At 33.9% G+C, this 23,890-nt stretch overlaps 1 protein-coding gene across 2 annotated transcripts in view; it reads left to right on the forward strand.

The window, feature by feature from the left end:
• Window positions 1–23,890, forward strand: part of STAG1 (stromal antigen 1) — a 410,827-nt gene that overhangs the window by 302,807 nt on the left and 84,130 nt on the right. For both annotated transcript variants that reach the window (XM_043595334.1, XM_043595335.1), the window contains 4 exons: window positions 4,295–4,402; window positions 7,621–7,735; window positions 15,670–15,787; window positions 23,560–23,663. In XM_043595334.1, the coding sequence (XP_043451269.1) occupies window positions 4,295–4,402; window positions 7,621–7,735; window positions 15,670–15,787; window positions 23,560–23,663 (445 nt within the window). The remainder of the gene's footprint in view (window positions 1–4,294; window positions 4,403–7,620; window positions 7,736–15,669; window positions 15,788–23,559; window positions 23,664–23,890) is intronic.

A 23,890-nucleotide genomic window follows, 5' to 3' on the forward strand; every position in this document is an offset into this window, starting at 1 on the left:
GGATGGCATCTAAAGTTCTTGTTGCTGTGATTTCTAAGATAGGTTTTTGATATATGATAGAAATCCCTTTGTATTATAAGTTTTCTGGGAGGTTCCTTTCATGTATTGGTGAGACTGAATGAAATTAATAATTTGGTGGTAAATCACCCTGGCATTTCTAGAATAAATCATATTTGAACAGAATATATTTGGTTTTATTGTGCTTTGCTTGAATACAGTGTCATATTTAATATCTTGGGATTTTCACATCTGTGTTTATGTCTAAATTTGACAGAATTTTTTTGTCCTTTATCCAATTTTGAAATCTAGGTTTTATCCTCTTTGTAAAATTATCTTCAGTAATTTCTTGCCTTCCCTTTCTGAAACAAATGTTCTGTGACAAATTAATACTTCCTTGAAATTTTGAGAGTATACTCTTATCAAAGCCATGTTACTTTTGAATTTGAGGAAAAAAAGTCTTTGATTCCCATTTTTACTTCTTCATTGGTTATCTGTCTAAATTAACTTTTATTTCTTATTGTACTAATTTTGGCTTTTAGAAACATTTTTTATATATCAGTTTCATCACAGTTTTTAAATTTTACAGTTGATATTTTTATTACTCTATAAAACTGTGCTGTTTCTCTTTTTCATCTATTTTATTTGTATCCTCTTTTTGTTGATCAGTCATGTCTGTCTTACTATTTTTGTTTTTGAGAGACAGAGAACTTGAGCAGGGGAGGGGCAGAAGGAGAGAGAATCTTAAGCAGGTTCCATGCTCAGTACAGAGCCTAACGCAGAGCTCAATATCATGACCATTGGATCATGACCTTAGCCAAAATCAAGAGTCAGATGCTTAACTGCCTGAGTTCCCAGGCACCCCTATCTTACCTTCTTTTTAATGAACTAGCTTCTTTAAGTCATTTGTTTCATGTTTTCTAATAATTATACTTAAAGTAATAAATACGCTTTTAAGTACTCTTTTACTACTTTTCAAAAAAATTGGACATAAAGTGTTTGTATATACATTTAGTGAAAAATATTTTGATTATTTTTATGATTACTGATTTAATTATGGATTATTCAGTGGTAGGTTTCTGTTCCTTCCAAATCAGATTGTCTTAAGTTGTCCTTTTTAATTTTATTGTATTATCTGAGAATGTGTTCTGAGTGGTTTGGTCATTTTTCTGTATTTTCTAAATATGTTTTAAAAACAACTAACTGCGTGTACAGTTATGTATTTATATTCATTACTTTGAATTTATTTAAATTACCTATATCTTTGAAGTTTTTTCCTTTTCAAGTCTATTTTAAAATATTTGACACCCAGGGGCGCCTGGGTGGCGCAGTCGGTTAGGCGTCCGACGTCAGCCAGGTCACGATCTCGCGGTCTGTGAGTTCGAGCCCCGCGTCAGGCTCAGAGCCTGGAGCCTGTTTCCGATTCTGTGTCTCCCTCTCTCTCTGCCCCTCCCCCGTTCATGCTCTGTCTCTCTCTGTCCCACAAATAAATAAAGGTTGAAAAAAAAATTTTTTTTTAAAAATATTTGACACCCTAGTTATTGTTTCCTTGTAAATTTCACAAACTTACCAGTATCTTTCCCTCAAATAAAAAAATACTTGACATTCACCTATCTGTTTTGTTGGAATTATCTGGAGTTTAAGATATGTATTGTTAAGGGGGTGTGTGTGTGTGTGTGTGTGTCCATCCATCCTTGTGTGTCCTTTATCTAATTTCAATACTTGCTCATTTAGACAAGAGTAAACTTCTCTTTGATATTTCTTCATCCTTTGTTTCTGTGGAAGAGTAATTATTTCGTAGACTTCTCCAAGATTATTTCTCCTGCTGGTTTATTTCTTGAAGAATGTTTCAAATCATCTGAGACCTTGTTGGCTAAAAAATCCTACTTTCTTCACACTTCAGAAAATGGTTTGGCTGGTTTCAAACGTCTAGTTTTAAGGTTCTTTTCTCCATTTTCATTGGAGGAGATTTGGGTACAACCTTCTTTAAAAGGTACAGTTATGGCCCTCCAGCTCTATCAGATATCCTGATTCATTAGGTACACATTGGTCCTTTTAGGGATACCTCAGAGATCTCTCCCCACTCTAGGTATTTGTGACTTCAATTTCCCGAGTAGATGGTACCTCCTCTGGCTATTTACTTTTGAGTCTCAGCCCCTGACTTTCATATTTCCTCTGTTGGAGTTGCTTGCCCTATAGGTAGTCTTGTTGGGCAAAGTCTTTTAAAACTATTCAGACTGGCTCCCTTTAAGTATTCCGTATCCAGCCTACAGGTAACATAGCCATTTATGAATGGTCCCCTTGTACCCCTTCTCATCTTAATTTACTACCATGTGTTGCTCCAGTCAGCTTTTCACATTTACACTTTTTTAAGTTCTACACCTGGTACCATTTCCTTAAACCTCCTCACAATTGTAAAGGATGTTTATAAAATTTTTATAGTGATTCTCTGAAACTTTGGCTCTAATTTCTCTGGGGGAGGTTTCAGAGTTACACAATACTCTGACATTTTCTCTTGAAAGAAATACTCTCTATCCATTGTATTGCTCAATCCCCTGATTTCTATTTGTATATTATTTTTGTGAGTAATGAGCTGAGGATCACAAAACCAGCTTTCTAGTCTTTGACAGCGTTTGTATGAAATGATCTGGCCTTATTTCTCTTGGCTTATGGGATCTCTATCAAAATAACATGTCAAGTCACATGTAATCCTGTTATATCTCCTTTAAATTCTTTTTCTATCTGTTAATTTTCCTTCTTTGGGTATAGATTATTTTCTTTTCCCTTATAAATTTGGGTTCCTGAGTTATCTCATTAAATTTTGTTTCCTGTGAGTTTAACTTTCTCGTAAAGATATCAGCTAATTTAGCTGATGTCATCATGTAATTGGGGGAAGGAATAAAACTTAGGCCTTAGCCTTGTACCTCTCCTCATAATTTAGGGGTATGAGTTGGACATGGGCAAAACATTTCTGCTTCAAGACAGAAAACCTCTGGTTATAATTTGTAACTTCTCCTTGACAGTGTTAAAACTGTCTCCTTCAGTGGTAATCTCATGACTCTCAGAGTATGGAAGGGAAATACAGGGACATTTAGGTCATGGGCTAGCCAGTCTGCCTAAACATACTGTTAATTTTTCAGTGCCTCTTGGTTCCAACACAACCCTATTGTAACCCTCTCATGCTATATTTGGCTCCTGTTTTTGCTTCACAGTGGAATTAGAACAGGCATTGATGAGAGGGGGAAAAATATACTTTAAAAAAAAAATGCTCTAACCTGTTTGCCATCCTTGATACCCAGCCCTTTTTCATTCAGAACTACAGCCTCTTATACTGTGATGCAACTACCTTCTTTTGCTGCAAAGGTTACTCTGATTTTCTGGTTATTTGACAGTTCCTTCAACTTCCTCTTCTGAGGCATATCTAGGATTGAATTCTGAGGAATGAACTTATACCCCTACATCTTGTCAAGTACCTGTACAGCCTGAGAATTCTGTACTTTATTCATTGTTCATCTTTAATTGTATCAGACCTTTTTAAACATGTTAATAGTCAGGAAATGGATGTTCCTTTTTTGGAAAAAAAAATTAAAAACACATTGCTGAAATGGCTCCTACTTTAAGAATACATGAATAGAAAGATGAGGAATTTGTGTAAGTGAAGGAATGGTTTTGACTACTGAATCCACTTTATATAGAAAGAAGACAAAGTGGTATTGTAAATATAGTGATAAAATATAATTTAAAATGGACGTTTTTCTGGGACACCTGGCTGGTTCAGTCAGTTGGATCATGTAACTCTTGATCTTGAGTTCGTTAGTTCAGGCCCCATATTGAACGTAGAGCTTATTATTTAAAAAGAAAGAGAGAGGGAGCAAGGAAGTAAGAAAAGAAAGAAAGACAGTTCTGGAAAGAAGAGTTACCTACTATAATAATAATTTAACTGTGAAATGGACAGATATATTCCTAGTGCCTGTCAACAAAAATGTTAGGCACATTTAAAGAAATTTAGCTAATTTGGGCTGCTATATCCCAAGGTGTATGTACCATGAGTGTCTATGTGTGGAAAGAAACGTGGACATTTTATTTTCTTATTTTATCTGTATTTTCTGAATTTTACATAATGATGATTAGGTATATTTTATAATGAAAGAGAAATATACTTTCAAAGTAAGATTAAAAGAGACAAAAATAAAGTCAGTATGCCTTTAGCTTTTATGAACTTTACAAAATTTAAATAGAGATACAACTGAAAGTAAACATTTATTTTGGCTCAGATGTTGCTTTCTGAATTTTTCAGTGGAAGTGAAGAAGCTCTTTCCAATGAAGACTGTGAAAATGTTTACCACTTGGTGTACTCAGCACATCGCCCTGTTGCTGTGGCAGCTGGAGAATTCCTTCACAAAAAGTGAGTTAATGATCTTTGAAAACAGTTTCTAATTTTGCATTTTGTTTTGTTGTTGTTTTAGAGTTAGTGGAAGAAAGTAATAGTGACTAAAAACAGTGCTACAAGTGGCCACTTCAAATTCTGGGGACTATAATTTTCTTACAACCTTATGTGCATATCACGAATCAGATCCGCATAAGAATGATGTCCCTTGTGACATACTCCTTTTCCCTGAAATCTAAAAGTATGGTTCTCAGCTAGAGGTGTGAGTGGAGATTGGGGAAGTGCATGAAGTTTATAAAAGCTCCACATGAAGTTTATAATTTATATTTCATTTCACGAGGGTTTTTTTTCCCCTCTCTTAAAATTCTTAGTTCTCATCACCTTCTCAACATTTGTAATCTATAATCACCTTCAAAATGCCTTCTAACTTTTCATGTTTTTTTTTTTCACTCTTTCTATGGGGGTGAAGATTATTTTGACCAGTAATTTATAGTGATTCTGAAAGCTATACAGTTGTGGTTTAATTAAAAAGCAAAACTTTTATCTTATTACTGAAAAGGCTTGAGCTAATGAGATTTTATGAGTATAATTGTTCTTATGCAGTACATTTTGATGGTAGCCTACTGTATGTTCTTTAATTTATTAGTAAATCATTCTTAAAGTATAAACATATTTGGGAGGGGGCTGTGTTTTACTTTGTTTTTGTTTTTTCGTTTATAGATTTAACTTAGTGACTTTGATCATTGGCAGGTGAACCCCAAAAGTCTACTACATGTAGTAATTTGTGACTATGCTAAGCACAGATATAAATCATGCACCAGGCATCTGTTGTGCATGGGTGATTAACTTTCATAATGAGCAGGCCTAGCCCTCCATTCAGCATCTGCATCTCAGTGCTGCAGCAACAAACTGTTGTGTACTCACTGGTACCTCTCAAAGTGGGAAAAGTTATTTCTATGTGAAAAATCTTTCTTTAAGACAGAAGTTGGCTACTAGTACATGCTGGTAATGAAAGTAAGGAAGAATGTCCAGATTTTTCAAGCATGACTTTTTTTAAAGTAATATATTGAATTTGCCACTGACTGTGACATCTATGGCTAATAGAACCGTTCTCTTTCCATATTTATCTTGAGGTGTTGTCTGTCACAAATATCAAGGGTGTACTATAGTCTTAACTTTTCTTCCTTTTCCAGAACTGTTATATTCTCATTAGCATCTGTTCTCTACTTTTCAAAAAGCTTTGTGTTTTTAGAATTTATTGCTATTATAGTTTCTGTGAAAAAATAGATTATAGAGGTTGGTTGGTTCTCTACAGAATAGAGGCCATAAACTGGCAGCACTTGTGTCAGAAAGACCCTTTGATATATCTTATTTTATCTACATTGTATTTTGCTAAGTTTGAAATACTTGCTAAAAAGTTTAAAGTTGGGGGCGCCTGGGTGGCGCAGTCGGTTAAGCGCCCGACTTCAGCCAGGTCACGATCTCGCGGTCCGTGAGTTCGAGCCCCGCGTCGGGCTCTGGGCTGATGGCTCAGAGCCTGGAGCCTGTTTCCGATTCTGTGTCTCCCTCTCTCTCTGCCCCTCCCCCGTTCATGCTCTGTCTCTCTCTGTCCCAAAAATAAATAAACGTTGAAAAAAAAAAATTTTTAAAGTTTAAAGTTGGAATGTTCTACATTAAAAGCCACAAGTGTAATAAGCCTTTGTTATTTCTTATTTCTTTGTGAAAATGAAGCCAATTCCTATTCAAATGGAAGGTTCACTCAATAAGCTTGTTCTATGCCCTTGCCCTGGAGATACAGTTTGAGAACTTTTGATTCTTAATGATGTCTTTGAGCATTCTCCCATCATTTAATATTGTGATCTTTAAAATCTTAACAAGTAAGCTGTAGAATAGCCCCAGGAGTTCTATGATTAAGTTTAGAAGAAAATATGCATGCATGCACATACACATTTAGTCTGTTTAGCAGCTTAGTTTATAAGCTTATACACAAGGTTAACCATACATCCATAAATTAGTAAAACATATCTGAAATGAGTACTTTAATGTCATCAAAAGTCTATAATTTAGTTTTAGAAAAATTAGGTTAATTCCTCAGTACCTGATATAATTATCTAATTTTGTACATTTTAGTTATAAAGGACCCTCATTTTTTTCCCATTTATTCTTTCCTCTGAAAGCCACCCAAGCAAACAGAACTTGCTCTTAAACCAGTCTGATAGCTATGCTGATGTAGCTTCAAAGTAATGCTCTAATCTTTTCCCCCTGCCATATAGCTTCCCCTTCCCTTCTCCCCCAAAACTCAATTTCTCTGTACTCATTTTCTGCTTGAGGTTGGTTTATTTTTATGTTATTCTGTACTCATTTTCTGCTTGAGATTGGTTTATTTTTATGTTATATGAAATTATTCTCTTTATTCAGTTATTTAGCCTCTCATCTGAAAGGCCCACTGTAATTTCCATAATTAAACCATCATATACTATATCACTATTTCTACTGTTTTGTTTTTCCTTATAACACCTGAGATAGCATATATTTACCTACTATTTATTTCTATCCATTAGAGTGAGAGCTCAGTGAGAATAGGAAGTTTGTCTTTGTTCACTGTTAATCCCATTTAGCTAGAGCAATGCCTGGGAATAAGGCACCTATAGCAGTCCTTAAGGTTTTTTTTAGAATAAATCTTATTAGCCAATGAAAAATTTCAAGTCATATCTTCATCATATTTTAGAAGTTTTGTCACTAAGTGATATTTTTTAAAATTTCCAGTTTATGTCATTTTATTCTGTAGTTAGTACTGTTTTTAGGTAATGAGCTGAAAAGAATGCTAGAAACAATTGTTACAAGTGTGAATTTTTATAATTGTTGATAGAACATTTGGTTAAATTCTTTAATAACTTGACTCTGAAATTAATATTTAAGAAAATAGGACTATTTAAAATTACATATTCTAGTATCATATAGGATAAAACAGTTTATATTTTTCATAAATACTTGAATACTGGTAAGTTAAAAAGCTTCCTTTTACAGTGTATATATGATTGAATTGTACAAAATTCTTTAGATCTAACCATTTTTTAGCCTATAAAAATATCAGTTACATGGTTTGAAATAAATCAGTAACCTGATCTCTGATAGTTTGTTTTTTTAACACTGAAATAATTTGCACAGTGAAGGAAAAGACTAAAATGCATATCTATGCAGGTTTGTAACACTCTTGTTTTGTTACTTATTCCTAGGCTGTTTAGCAGACATGATCCGCAAGCAGAAGAAGCATTAGCAAAGAGGAGGGGAAGGAATAGTCCAAATGGGAACCTCATTAGAATGCTGGTTCTTTTCTTTCTTGAAAGTGAGGTAAATTTTAACATAGCTCTTTGTTTTATTTTTGTGTTAGATTAAATTTTAAATAAAATTGTCATTTAATTCATTGCAATTAATTGCTATTTTTCAATCCTATGAAAATAAGCCTGTTTCTTACAGAATTGCTTGCATGGATTTCCTGATTATAGAATCTCTATTCTGCCTTTTGTAGGAGTACATATGTAGGTGTGGGTCAACACTGAATAGAGGCTAACAGTTTTTAAACTTTTATAATATAGTACTGCATACCTGTTTGTTGTTCCTCTTTGTTTTTCTTGAATTTCTGCCTGTAGCTTTTAAATTATATAAAGAGCCTGTGAAAATTGTCAGGTTGTAAATTAGTTCTAACTTGTTTGAAAATTACATTTTTTAAAGACAAATAAAAATATGAATTTAAATGTTTTAATTGAAAGATTATAATCTCCATTAGCAGTATTTCCATGTGACATTTTGATGTCAGTTATCCTTAAATAATTTTGTAATTAACATTCATAATGTAGTGTCAATCAGAATCTGCTTCCACAAGTGAACTTTGGTTTGCCCACTAAAATGCTCTTTGGTATTAGAACTATATTTCCTACTGCTAGTATGACACTGAGTGAATGGTAAACTAAACCTAAAGAGAGTCCCTGAATGAATAAACTACTTGTCTTAGAAATGAGTGGGAACAGAATTAAAATGGAGAAAATCTAGAAATCTTGGATCCTGAATTTTACTTGGAAAAATATTTTTGGTTTGTGTTGAATGTCCAGGAAGGTAAGATACTTCAAAGATTCTTATTCAAATTTGAAAGTACTGAGGAAACTGTAGGAATGAGAAATAGACAAACAGGCAGCTTATATGAAAATTGAGATCAGAGAGAATTAGAAACTGTGTCAATGGAATGAGTGGAGTTAGGGCAAAACAGGGCAGAAGAGTTACTGATATTTTTTAAGCAAATTGGAATGAACAGAAAATGAATAAAGAAACAAAACGTCTGGAGAGTTACATTCGAGTAGAGGATGTTTTTGGAATAGTGTTTTAAATACATATAGAAATTACATGGGGATCTTGTTAAATAGCATACCAGTTCTATTCAGTAGCTTTGGGATGTGGTGTAGCATATTCTAAATATTTTTAGATGCATATTTATGTTGTTTATGCCTCTGGTCCAGAGACTGACTACACTTTATGTTGTAAGGGTTTAAAACATTTTCTTAACAAAGCAAGTGTGGGGGCGCCTGGGTGGCGCAGTCGGTTAAGCGTCCGACTTCAGCCAGGTCACGATCTCACGGTCCGTGAGTTCGAGCCCCGCGTCAGGCTCTGGGCTGATGGCTCGGAGCCTGGAGCCTGTTTCCGATTCTGTGTCTCCCTCTCTCTCTGCCCCTCCCCCGTTCATGCTCTGTCTCTCTCTGTCCCAAAAATAAATAAAAATGTTAATAAAAAAAAAAAATTAAAAAAAATAAAAATAAAAAAATAAAAAAAAAAGCAAGTGTAGATATAGAATGGTGTAAAATACAAAATACTTGTAAGGTTTAAGATAAAACACTAAATATTCAGTAAATATCACCCTTGTGATAGGCCATTTCAAGTTATACCTTTAGCCATATAGGTTTTAAAGGAGCATGATTAAAAGTATTACAGAAAATCAGGTTCTGTATGAAAATTTGACTTTAATAACAACAATAGTTTCAAAAATTGATAGGGATGAGATATGCAAATGATTTTTTTTTTTAATGTTTATTTATTTATAGGTTGGGGGAGAGAGAGAATCTCAAGCAAGCTCTGCATTGTCAATGCAGAGACCGACTCAGGGCTCAGTCTCAGGAACCATGAGATCATGACCTGAGCCAAAATCAGGAGTTGAACGCTTAACCAACTGAGCCACACAGGCACCCCTATGCAAATACTATTTAAACTATTTGTTGAAAAGTTTAAGGAATATATGATAATTTGGACTAACTGATCTTGATTATTAATTGAAGGAAAAATTTTCAAATCTCTGAAAGCTCAAGGACTTTTTGATATTTTAAAAGGTATAAATACTTAGTTTTATAGTTTTATAGTTTCATTTTTTTAATTACAGCAGTAATTTATAATGTATATTACTGTTCTGTTTTCAGGTGGCATTACTGTATTCCTATGTTTGCCGCTGTTTACTGAAATGTTATAAGAAGATTAAAATAAATTTCCCACTCTTGTATGGCATTCTTTTCAGTTGCAGAACGACTGCAAATCATATTTATTTTTTAGTTGGTTCATAATCATAGTATGCTCTTTATGCCCTCCTCTGTTTCATAAGAAACATTGTTTGTTAAAATCTTCCTTCTTGCCCTATAAAACTAGTGTACACCTGGAGCCGGATGCTTGTTAAAGCCATACTCTTAGGGTGGGATTCTGATGGTGTCCTACTCTGAATTATTCTTTGTTTTACTACAACACATTAATTAGTAATATTTTAGCAATAGACTTATATAAAGTGGAGTTGCAAGAGACCCTAGAAGTCATAACATAGAATGAATCCAACTTAGGGGCACCTGGGTGGCTCAGTCAGTTAGCGTCCAACTTTGTTTCAGGTCATGATCTCACAGTTCAGTTCATGAGTTCAAGCCCCGCATTGGGCGCTCTGCTGTCAGTGCAGAGCCTGCTTCAGATCCTTTGTCCCTCTCTCTCTCTGCCCTTCGACCCCCACTTAAAAATAAATAAACATTTAAAAAATTTTAAAAAAGAATGAGTCTAACTTATAGGTGAGTTAACTAGTCAATTAACTAGGATTAACTGGAAGGATTATCCTATTGCTTTCCTTTTTTTTTTTTTTTTAACTGGATGACAAGACTGACATTTTAGTAATAGAATTCTAAAATACTGAATTAAAAGAAGTTTATAGTCCATGGAGTAGCTTCCATGAATTACAGGTGAAATAATGGAGATTAAGAGATAGGTCTAAACTAGTAGTTAATTTTATTTTCTTTTTGTATCAGAAAGTAACATTTTAAAGCCAGTACAACCTTTATAGCATTCAGTGATTTCAATGATAAAATACCTTGTGTATTTTAGATGTATGACAATCAGTACTTGAATGTGGTAAGTCCAGGTTCCTAATGTGACCATAGAACTTACTATAGAAACTGAGGCTTTTCAGAGTGACAAAAATGTTATTAATAATTATTCCACAGCAACTAGCATAGCCTAAGACATTGCTAGATAATATACAGGAGTATGGTCACCCTCCTTCTAAGCATATGAAATGATGAAGTTAATTATATCAGTCATTTAAGACAGAAAATTAACAGATTTATTGACATATCCAAGAAATCTCTACAGAGTGATCATGAATGATAGTATATGAATGATAACTTTTTTTTTATGTATTCAAGATACAACAATAACTGGCTCTATTTCAGCAGAGAATAAAACCCCATATAAGAGTATTTAGAATTTTAAGCTAAGTAACTTGGGATAATTATTTGCACTGTGAATGATTTTTCATAAAAAGAATCAAAATAAGGTTCCATTATACAGTGAACTCCTTATTGTATTTAACTACTTGGCAGAAAAGTCAGCAGGCAGAGAAAATTTCAGTTAAAATATTATGAGTAATTTTGAAGCCAATTAGGGATGAATCAGAATGTACCCAGAAAATTGTAATTACTCACCAGGGAAATGAGATTAATTTGCCTTACATATAGGTTTAAAGGAGAACCTATGAAATAAATTACACTCAGATAAAGAAGAGTAAAATCCACCTTGATATAGACATAATTTTATATATAATCTTAATTTATATGTTACATATAGTTTATAAATAAGTTTAAATGTAATTTTAATTATTTTGATACACAATGACTCTTTATAGAGTTACTGTTTTTTAAATCTAATTCCTGAAGAATGCTTCCTGAAGTATGCTTCCAGATACTTGATTTTCATGCTGTTTTTATAAAATTATGATACCAGAAACTATTTTTAGAAAATTTATTTTTGTTTCATTGTTAGTGCTCCACATGCTTTTTATTCCCAGGATTTTTTATAGCCACTGAGAACGCTTCAAGGCCTTCCTTTCGATAGCTTTATCTTTCACTACCAATAGATCCTTGGTATAAAGTGTCTGAAAGATGATTACAAGCTTTTACTGGCCATGTTAGAATTTTTTTTTATCAGACATGGACTTACGTGGTATTCTTGAGGAGATTTGAAACTAGCAAGTTATGTGGTCTTCACAGATGCCCCAAGATAGAGAGACTGTATCATAAACATTATGTCAAACTAATTCCTGACTGATCATGTTATGCTAATTATTGTTGCTAATATTGGTGAATTTGAAACTCATAATCAGAAAATGGGCCAACACATTGTCATGTCCTTCTAGTATACACATTCAGTTTGCAAGAAGTGGTTACTGGTGTTAACAGAAGGGTTCTACTAAGCCACCATCTTAACTAATCAAAAAGATAAGGAAATTGTCAAAGAAGTTAGCAACTACATTGAGAGTATTGGCTATCACATACAAAAAAATCTCTGGAACAATGACAACATACATACCTGAGCTAAGTTTTAATATGCTGTGGTTCAAGGCATAGAGAAATCATTTTTTAAAATGCCAATGGTAATAGAATTATACTATTTAAAGCCTTGAATTGTGCCAACAACTCATTCACCTGAAAACTTCATGCTGCATATCTCAAGATGAAAGAACTGTGAGGAATTTGTGGAAGCTATAAAGTACGTTATTGTGAATTCTATTAGAGTTAAATAACCCGGAGTCCCATACAAGGCACAAAAATAGAGGGAAATTTTTAGAGATTTCCTGGTAGATATCTGAAATAAAGCAAAGGTCAGAGCAGCAGAACAGGCTAGTAAAAGGATTAAGCTATAGGTAGTAATTAAGTGGCTGCCTTTAGTTGAGCTTATTCTTCACTTTACAAGTATATTTGGGATGTGGACCTTGGTCTGAGAACAAAGGAGCTGATGTATGCCCCAGATAATTTATAGCCACCAGGAGGAACAGGGAACTTTGGCATTCAAAAGACATTGCGTACCTACAGGTTAGAGGGAAAAGGCTGCCCGATTATAGATTCTAGATTCTCTCTTTTCACTTCCCCTGTACAACCAAGGAACCCAGGACCTTGCAATCAGACTTAAGAAAGGGATTCTAGCTACCAGTATTCTTGAATCTGGAGTATTAACATTACATGAACTAGCAACCAAGAATCACTGAAACTTGAGCAAGCATAAAACCCAACATATTGATGAAAATTTTTGATTAATTCCCCTGAATGTAAGAGGTTGTTATGAAAGAGGAGGGGAGTTCATAGAACTTAAAAACATGATTTCCAAAATTTAGAGGTGAAGCAGCTCATTAAATGGCCCACATGAACCTAGTCAAAGATTGACTATAGATTAAACCATGGGATTTTTCCAGAAGATGGAACAAAAGAATTGTGAGAAGGAAATTAAAAGACAGGTAGTACAGATTAAGTTTTATCATCTAGTTAGGAGTTCTATGGAGAGAATAGAGAAGAGGAACTAATCTAAGGACAGGCAGTTAAAATGTTTACTACCCATGTACCCTATATACAGAGTATTACTTGAGGATGTTTTCTAGAAAAATAAAAAACAAATACACTAAAAGGAAAATAAGAAATGTCAGTAACATTGGTGAGCAAATAAATCTGAAAAAAACTAAAACTAAACCTAAATATATGATAGTGAAACTTAAGGCAAATACCTAAAATTATTCTTAAAATGTGGGAGTGTAATATAAACTTAAATGAAGAGAAGTAAATAAATGTGTTAGCGACCTTAGTGATGGAAAATAGATGTTAGAAAATAAACTGAAAAAAGCACAGATAAGACAAGAAAATGTCATCAGTAGAGCACAGGGAATCAGTTGCCAGGAGAATTTCCAATATCAGTTATCTCAGTAAATGTATAATTGGATTAACATGCTTTATAAAAGGCAGATTGTCATTTAGGGTGAAATAAAATGAAAAGTATTGTTTTTAAAACATTAATCAACACAGGAAGTAAACAAGCTGAATAAAGGCTAGATATAATTGACAAATGCTTAAAGAAGGCTGGGGAGACAGTATCATGTAAGCTAAGCCAGAATTGAGAACCAAATATATTAAGAGAAAGGAGGTTTTAAATGTATTGAAGGTCTAATCCACCAAAAATATAATTGTGAATCTTTTTTACACCTGTTTTACAGACATATGTAACGTGCACATAGGCATAAAAGCAAGTTTATTGAACATGGGGGAGGAGTTAATTGTGATGAAGTAGACAATAAAATCTATTATTTTAACTATTTTGAAGTGTATAGTTCATTGGCATTAAGTACAGTTACATGAGTGTGCAACTATCAATGCAATCCATCTCTAGAACTTTTTAAAAATCTTCCTGAACTGAAACTCTGTACCCTTAAATAATAACTCCATTCCAGCATAGGTTTTAATAGCTACAACTTGAAAATGATTGATTTTTCTGTTTTCTGCTGCTAATTTTCATTTTTGAAACCAGGTTGTACACCACTTGTACCTGTCATTGTTGGAATGATGTTACTGATGGCGTAGGAATAGTTTTCTAAGATATGTAAATTTGGAAAGTTTGAATGTATCTTCCTGTAAACCTTTGCCTGTGTTCTTTCTAAGCAGAGATGGTAATAAGTATTATCTACTCTGGAGAAAATCATTGGAAAACTGTGTGTGCATATGCATGTGCATATGTATGTGTGGCTTTCCTGAAGCATTTGAGGAATGGAAGATTTGAAATACGATGGAAATGAAGTATAGAATTAAGGAGTGCAAATGAAGCAGAACTTTAAATATACCATCAAAATGCACATAGAGGAATTAATGATAGAATTAGGAGTGAGGATGAAAACCAGCTCACTTCTCTGTTATGCCAGTATATCAGCAAACAACCAGTACATCTAGAAAGGACACTTTCATACATTTTGGGACCAGTATTCGTGATGTGAAAACTATTGTCTCTCACTAGTATAAGCACATAAAACCGAAGTAAGAATTGTATGAAATAGTACTTAAACTTAAATGTGCTATATACTCTTTTCTATTTTTTTTTTTTTTTAATATTGGTCTCAATGTATTAAATTAGTTTTAACAAGAAACTAGTTTGGGCTTCGCTGGATGTCATGAGCCTCAAGGGTGGAAGAACTTTTTTACAATAAGGGTGGAGAAGTTAGTTGTAGTAGCAGAAATCAGAACAACACCAACATCTCTACTTACCTTCTCTGAGGAGCTTTTTGAGTAATATTCTTCATGGTGTAATAACTAACAAGTGGTAGAGAGTATACTGTGAAGTGTTTGATGAGGAACATGAGAGTGTTTGTTACTGTGGAAACATAGATTCCAAAGAAGATTGTCAAGAGTAACGAGCAGCAAAAAATTGGTTTGGGGTGAGATGGGAATGCATTGAGTTAAATGGAAATTACAATACGAAAGAAAAGAAATACAGTAGCTTAACATAACATTTTGACCTTGACCAAGATGAGAGATGTAAAGTAAGTAATTCTGACACCAAATTTTCAAATGGAATTCTGGGAGAAAGGAATATATGTCCTTTTTTAAAAAAAGCTAGTTCTAGAAACAAATCAAGAATAATGAAAAGTGACCTTGATCTAATTTATAATTTCAGGAATTCTGTTAACTAGTTATACTTTCAGTTTCCTCATCTATAAATGATGCTGTTGGACTAGGAGATAGATCCTTAACCTTACTACTGGAAAAAACAAAAAATTATCAAGTCTTCATACTGCATCCCCATTATTTACAATGACATACAAATATGTTTATTGTTTTCTAAGTGGCTCTTGGAAATATTGTGACCAAGCCATTTCAATTATGAAGAAAATGGTTTATCAAATTGAAATATTATTAGTGGTTTCTTCATTAAATGTTCTTCAGTCACAGTTGATTTGTTATTTTTAGTTACATGAACATGCAGCCTACTTGGTGGACAGTTTGTGGGAGAGCTCTCAAGAACTATTGAAAGACTGGGAATGTATGACAGAGTTGCTATTAGAAGAACCTGTTCAAGGAGAGGAAGGTATAGTATTTTGACAAGTTGATTTACATGGTGTTTGGGTTTTCATGAATAATCATACCATCCTATATAGGTCACTTCTTAAAATTAAATATATGTAAGCACACTGTGTGTCTTTTTGCAAAGAGAACAATTTGTTTCCTGTAACAAGTAAGAATGTCTCTATAGTTTATAGAGTTTATAACATCTCTATAGTTTTTAGAGTTTATAACATCGTTCTAGATTAAGACTGCTACCATGCTGCACAGTTTTTAAAAATCCATGTGTTGTGTAATACTCAAAAAAGTTTTCTTTATGCTGATTTAAGACACAAAATACTGATGTACTTCATTTAAAAAAAAAAATGTGCCCCTAGAATTTTACAGTATTTATGTGTGAATTTGGAAAAGGCTTTGACACATAAGGATTTAATTAGACCAGAGCCATCCCCTTTTGTTATATTTTCTTAAATATTAAAACCAGGAAATAAAAAGTCATTTACCTAGTTTCAAGAAATAGAAATCATTGTTATATGAAAATTTCTGAAGTATGTATCTTACTACATGTTACATAATTAATATGAACAGCAAAATGGATATGTATATTTAATAAAGTATTTATATTCTAATTCTAAAAGCTTATATGAATATGAGCTTCTTAAAACTAGAAATGCTTTTTCCTACAAATGGTTTGTTTTTCAAACTAACCCATGATAATACTTTAAAGAACTGCTGTTTTACTTAATCCATACAACAGACCTGGAATATGGACACTTTGATATAAGTGACACTTGGGGTGAACCAAACATGGACTTCAGAATCAAAAGAAATACATTCAGATTTTTAACTCTTATCTTTTGTCACTAGAATTCTCATTTTTTTCTGATTGTTAGCTTCTTTTTCTTCATAATACAGAGGTTATTTTCTTTACATATCTTATATGGGTTTTGTGAGGATTAAATAAGATAGTATACTTTTGATTTCCTCTTCTGTTTCCCCTATTTTTTTTTTTCTGTGTGGTTCAGCCCTCTGGGATATAAGAATAAAATGAGCCATCTCCTGCAATAGACTACCTGAACAGGTCACTAGGAAAGTGATCATCCCCTAGTGTTCTTTCTAAGCAGTGATGCTAATTGGCATTATCTACTCTGACTTTAACAAATTCAGTGAGAGAAACAACAGGTATGCATCATATACAAATACACTCCAGTAAAGTGGCTCACATTGCCTCGTTTAAACAAATATTTGCCTCACAACCTCATTCTTAATCTGTAACAAAAATCCTTCCCCAAATTTTCCCAGACCTTCTTTTAAGGTGCAGGTAATTATAGTATATTTGACCCTACTTTATAATTTACTTTATTCTCATGTGTTTTTCTCCCTGGATATCCTTGTTAAGAAGATGGCCCTATTTCAAAATTGATGGTCCAACTAGTTTCACTAGGTCAAACGCTCAACATTACTCCAAAATTTTCTCTTTATTTTACTTACACGGGTTCCTGCTACATTCACTGACTTTATGCATTCTGTTTCTAGTGAATCTTACCATTTTCTCTAATAAAATACAGTCCAGTCAACACTTGAGCAAAGTGCCTGCCATAGTATATAGTAGTACGTTCCATTCATTTTTTTACCCTTGACTGTTTCCATAGAATCAGTGTATTATCAGAGTGGGTTAGAACTTGTTTTTTTTTCTTTTTGTCATCCCATGCTCTATAAGGTTATTTCCAAGGAGAAGAAGGGAGGCAGGGGAATATAAATTACAGAAAGAATAGACAAAGTGCTATGCTTTGGTACTTATAACCTTTTACTCATTTAAATAAGATATGTCAGTCAGTAAATAGTAATTACTATGTCAGTTGTCAAGGTGTTTTGCATGGACTTATCTTGTTGAAATAACTACGTACTCTTAGATGTTTTGTGATTTTAAGTTTAGTTAAGACATTGGGTTTAACTTCAGTCAAGAAGTTAGTTTGGTTTGGCGTGACATAGGTTTGTTTAGTTTGATTTTAGCTAGAAAAGTGAGTTATAAAATGGGAAAAAAGTTTTTAAGTGAACCAAAGTTTTAGGATATGAAGGCAAGGCTGAAGAGATTATGAATAACAAGCACAAAACTGTATCTATATCATGACCCCACTTTTTTCACACATTTGTTCACATGCATGCTGTACCACATACTAGCTCAGGCATGAAATGGCATCCAAAGCAATCTTCTTTGCTAGTATTTAGCTGTATTTTCTGGTAACAAAATACCACTAGTAACCTTTATTTTTGAGAGTGATTAGAAATTAAGTTATGTTTTAGGTAGGTGGAGTATGACAGTGGATGAAAGTTCAGTTAACAGTTGGAGACAGAGGACTGAAATTTGGGGAAACAGACACATTGTTAAAGATTTACAATAGCAGTTTAAATCATCATATCCTAAAGAATGCCTCATGGTGTTTTTAAGGGTCAAGTTGTGGTGGTGATGGTGGTGGTGGTGGTTTGTTGATGTATGTGTGTGTGTGTGTGTGTGTGTGTGTGTGCGCGCGCCTTAGCAGAATCAAATTACTGGATAAATTTTTAGTATAATATGAGGGCCTGGGTAACAGGTAGCCAGGTAACAAAACCATAACTAAGTCATTTGACTTATGTGGTTTTCTGCTTCTTCATCTGTTAAAAAGAAAATCCCAAAAAATCTAGTGTAGATAATCTTCTGTGGTCATTTCTGCTAGTAGAATTCTAGTATCTAGGTACTGGATAAAGTATATATGGGCAAATGGAATTCTTCAAAGCAGGAATCATTAATTTATTTACAATTTTAAAATATTTATTAACCACCTTCTGTATTCTAACTGTAACACTAAGCACTCAGGGTGAATTCCTGAGCGAGGTCAGCTCACTGCCCATAAGAAGTTTACATTCTCTTAACGAAGGCAGATCAAAACCAAGTAAAAGAATAATTCAGGAGTTAATAAGTGTGATGGATGATAATATTATGAGGGGTCCATCTTTAGATTGAATCCCTAAAGGAAGAATTCGCTGAGGAGGCCACCTGTGAGTCAAGAAACTGAAGGATGAGGGGGCGCCTGGGTGGCTCAGTCAGTCAGGCACCTGACTTTCGCTTAGGTCATGATCCTGCAGTTCATGGGTTCAAGCCACACATCGGGCTCTGTGCTGACAGCTCGGAGCCTGGAGCCTGCTTTGAATTGATTCTGTGTCTCCCTTTCTCTCTGCCCCTCCCCTGCTCATGTTTTCTCTCTCTCTCTCTCTCTCTCTCTCTCTCTCTCTCTCTCTCTCACACACACACACACACACACACACACACACAAATAAACATTTAAAAAAAAAAAATCTGAAGGATGAGGAGGCTAGCCATGGGAAGTGTCAAAAGAGAGCCTCCTAGGTAGGGTAGATAGCAATTATAGAGGATCTGAAGCATGAATGATATTATGTTGCAGGAGCTGCAATAGCTAGAGTGTAGTGAACCAGTGGCACAAGATGAGATACAGGCAGAAGCCAGATAATGTAGAACATTTTAGCTTGTAAGGAGATTTATTTAGTTCATTCTAAGTAATAGGCATGCAAATATTTTGAACATGGGAGTGATATGATCCAATTCATATTTTAAGAAAAGTGATATTTGCAAACATCATTTGGAATAGGCAGAAGACCAGTTCGGAAACTGCCGTGATGGTCTGTATGGGAAATGATAATAAAAATATAGAAGAGGAAGATGAATTATAAAGAAAAAAAAGAAAGAGCCCATGGCTGAGTTTTAAAGATTGTGGCTAGGGGACAAAAGCTGGAAGGGCAAGAGAGACTAAGAGCCTCTAGCAAGCTATATAAAAAAGGTAGTAAGAAATTATTATACCTTATAGAGGCTCAGTAAAGAGGATGTTCAAGAGACCTGGGGTTAATAACATATATTACAGAGAAGAAGAAAAACTGCAAAGATTATCAGTTTTAGTGGTGATTTAGGTTGTTGGTGACTTTTAAGCATTTCTTTTCAATCGTAGTCAGGGAAAGAAGCCACAGTTCAAGGTGATGTGAATAAAACATTAGTGAGGAAATGGAGATAATGTACAAAGAGGTTTCCGAAGCTTTAGAAAGTTGTATAGTTACCTGCTAATTCATAGTGCAAACAGCTACCCATTTCTTACCCTCACTGTGGCTGTTTGGCTCTTGTCTGTGACTTATGGCTTGTTATGCTTTCAAATTTTATTATTTGGCTTGGCTGTCATATCTCAAAGGGAATTTCAATTAAATTTTAACTGTTTTGAGTTTACCATGTCTAAATAGATGATTCAAAATTATAAACTAACAAAATTAATGTCATTGGACACTGTAAGGTTGGGTTATTCTTCAACACTAAGGATTTTTATACAGAGTAGGGGAATGTTTCTGTACTTGATAAGTTCTCTCTCCTCATTTTCTACACAACTAAATTTTCTTCATAAGTAAAAGAAAATACATTTAGTTCATAGACAAACTTGTCATTCCTTTTATCAAATGTGGAAAAGTATAAAATTCTAGAATCATAAAAATTGAAACTTAGTTGTTTTATTAAGTGGGAAGCTTTTTTCCTTTTATTTGGATCAAGGAGTATAAATGGAAGAGCTGAAGCTATTTCATGTGGCTTTCCTAAGACAGGCTGAACTTCATGTGTTTTTCCTAAGACAATTAAAATGTTAAAACCAAAAAATGATTGCATTAAGATATCCATACATCATATTATACAGGATGATTTTAGTACAGAATAAAAAGGACAGGATTTTATTATGTCTTTTCCTTCTCATTGATATTGCCCATTTTTTAAATAATCAATATAACTTCTAAAGCTTAATCTCTCTTAATTTATACCTAAGTCTGTCTCTATAATCCCCGTATCTTTTAGCCTTTAACATAAATAAGTATACAGAGAAAGGGGGAGAGAGGCAGACAGATAGAATTAAGCTATTCAAATCAGTGTCAAATTTCTATCTTTAAAAATATATAGGAATGAATTCGATAAGAAAAGTACCAAATCAGTGTGAAGAAAACCATAACATTTTGTTAATTTGACATCAGATAAGATCTCAAAAATAAAGAGCTATGCTATGTACCTGACTGAAAATATTACAAAAATGTCCATTCTTTCCGTGTAGTATATAATTTTTTTTTTTTCAATACCAATGCAAGAAGTGCCTGAGTGGCTCAGTCAATTGAGCACTCAACTCTGGATTCTGCCTCTGGTCATGACCCTGGGGTCATGGGGTCAAACCACGCGTCAGGCTCCACACTGAGCATGGAGCATACTTGGGATTCTCTCTCCCTCTGCCCCACTCATGCTCTCTCGCGCTCTCTCTCTCTCTCTCTCTCTGTCTCTCAAATAAGAAAATAAAACAAAATACCAGTTTGAATTCCGTTGGGTTTCTGCAAGTTCTTCAAGATGAGATGAGAGGAGGAACTAACCAAAATGATTTCATATAAAATGTTTTCTTTTGTTTAAAAGGATAGTGCTTAAGAGCACCGACCCAGGAATCAGACTACCTGAGTCCATGTTTTGACTCCACTACTACCTGAGTACTTTGAAAGTTACTTAACTCTGTGGCTCATTTTCCCTATCTGTAAAGTGTGAAGATATTAGTTCTATCTCTTGGAATTGTGTTGAAGATAAAACAAGTTAACCTACAAATCACTTACAACAGTGCCTTACTCATAATAAGTGCTTAATTAGTAGTGTGTGGGTGGCTCAGTCAGTTAAGTGTCCAACTTCAGCTCAGGTCATGATCTCGTGCTTCACAGTTAGAGCACTGCTTCAGGCTCTCTGCTCATAGCTCAGAGCCTGGAGCCTGCTTCGGATTCTGTGTCTCCCTCCCTCTCTTTGCCCCTCCCCCACTCATGCTCTTGTCTTTCTCTCTAAAAAATAAACATTAAAAAAATTTTTTTCAGTGCTTAATTAATTGTTTGCTGTTAACATTATAGAAATTAGAAAATATTTAGAAAAAGGCCTGGGTAAGGGAATCTTGTTCAACTAAATGTTCAGATTAGTTGAATTAAGTTATATATTAAGGTGTAACACATTATAAAGCAGCTATCATCAAAATAGGATGGCGTTGTAATAGAAATAGACAAATAGATTAGTGAACCTAAAGAATCCAGAAATCATCTAACCATATATGAGAACCTAAAACATTTTTTAAATGTTTAAGTGGGACATTTAAATGCAGGGAAAGCTGGTTTACTTAACAATGGTGGAGGCATAATTGGCTGTTCATCTGGTGTAGGAATAAATAGGCCATATTCATGCAACCAGCAGAAATAAATTTCAGACAGAATAAATTTATAAAAGCTAGAGAGAGAGAAGAAAATGAATTAGAAAATATATTTTTAGGGACGCCTGGATGGCTCACTCGGTTGAGCATCTGACCTCAACTCAGGTCACGATCTTGCAGGTCACGCATTCAAGCCCCACTTCAGGTTCTGTGCTAATCTCTCGGAGCCTGGAGCCTGCTTTGGATTCTGTGTCCCCCTCTCTGTCCATCCCTCTCCCCACCCCCCCCCGCCTTGCTTGCTCTCTCTTTCCCTCAAAAATAAACTTTTTTTTAATTAAAGAAAATATATTCCAATAATCTCTAGGACAAGGAGATCTTTGAAAGCAATGCAAGAAACCCAGGAGCCTTTTTGTATCTGTATGAGATAATAGATGTTCGTTAACTTTGTGATAATTTCACAATATATGTAAGTCAGATCATTATGCTGTACAACTTGTACAGTGTTATATGTCAATTATATCTCATTAAAACTAGAAAGATAAAAAAAAAGCCAGAAGCCATGAAACAGTACAGATGTAACTTTGTAAAAATTAACAATTTCTGTAAAAAAAAAAAAAGTCTAACAAAAGATACCCTGAAGATTCTGGCATCAAAAGGACAAACTAGGAGAAAATATTTGCCTCATTCAAAAGACAAAGTTACTACTCCTTATACGCAGGAATTCAAGAAAGGTGAATAGCAGTAGAAAAATGGGCAAAGAATAAATATAAAAATCTCAGAAAAAAGTTCTAAGCCAATAAAACAAGAAAATACATTTCACTGATTAGTACAAAGGAAGAAGCAAAATAACGAAATAACCATTTTTCAAATTGGCAGAAATTAAAGGGATTTGTGACATTTAGTGCTGGCTAGGGATATGAGGAACCAAACATCATTGCAGTTGGAGGTTTGAATTTCCATAAATAACCTTATATTTATTTTACCCTTTGACCCATTACCCTGTCTCAGAATTTATTCTACAGAAACATAAGTATCAGTTACATAAATATATGTGTGTTAATGATATTTGTTACTGCATTGTTTATAGTGACAAAAATTTGGAAACAATTTGAGTAAAAGAAGAAGGTTGACTAAATTGTGGAACACTTATTATGTAATAACTTATAATTATTTAAGAAATTATTCATAATGTGTACATAGTGACTTGAAAGATATTCAAAATCTATTGTTATTTTTTAAAAATACGTAGAGCTCACTTTTTTTAGAAAAAGATATCTTATTGTATGAGCTTTAAATGATGAGAAGGAAATATGGTAAAATTTTGGTATTGCCTAATTCAGAAATATGGTCTTAGACTGGGTATTAGAAGAAACCAGTGTCCTCTTTTTCTTTACTTTCTAATTCTCTTTCATGTTTGACTTAGGATAAGCGAGCTTAACTTCAGTCTTTAAAATAACCAGTAATAGAATATGTTTGCAGTTTTTTATAACTGTGTGTTCTCTTTAATACATGGTTATTATAAAACTGTCTACTCATACTAATGCATTTTGTTTCACTTTAGCAATGTCTGACCGTCAAGAGAGTGCTCTTATAGAGCTAATGGTTTGTACAATTCGTCAAGCTGCTGAGGCACATCCTCCAGTGGGAAGGGGTACTGGCAAGAGAGTAAGTTAAATTAGTGAGAAATCTACCAAAAGACTTTTAATGTAATTAACTGTCTTAAATATTTGAAAATTTTGATGGTATATGTATGCATAAAAACATGAAATTTCTGTAAAGGATACATGCTGTGGTGCTTTGTCATTATATACTGTCTACTGCACTTAGGTTTCAAAAATAGATTCTTTTCTTCCATGTTCCCAAAGCACCTGTACCTGCTTCTGTTCTAGTAC

Source organism: Prionailurus bengalensis, chromosome C2 (genome assembly GCF_016509475.1).
Source record: "Prionailurus bengalensis isolate Pbe53 chromosome C2, Fcat_Pben_1.1_paternal_pri, whole genome shotgun sequence".
Taxonomy (NCBI): domain Eukaryota; kingdom Metazoa; phylum Chordata; class Mammalia; order Carnivora; family Felidae; genus Prionailurus; species Prionailurus bengalensis.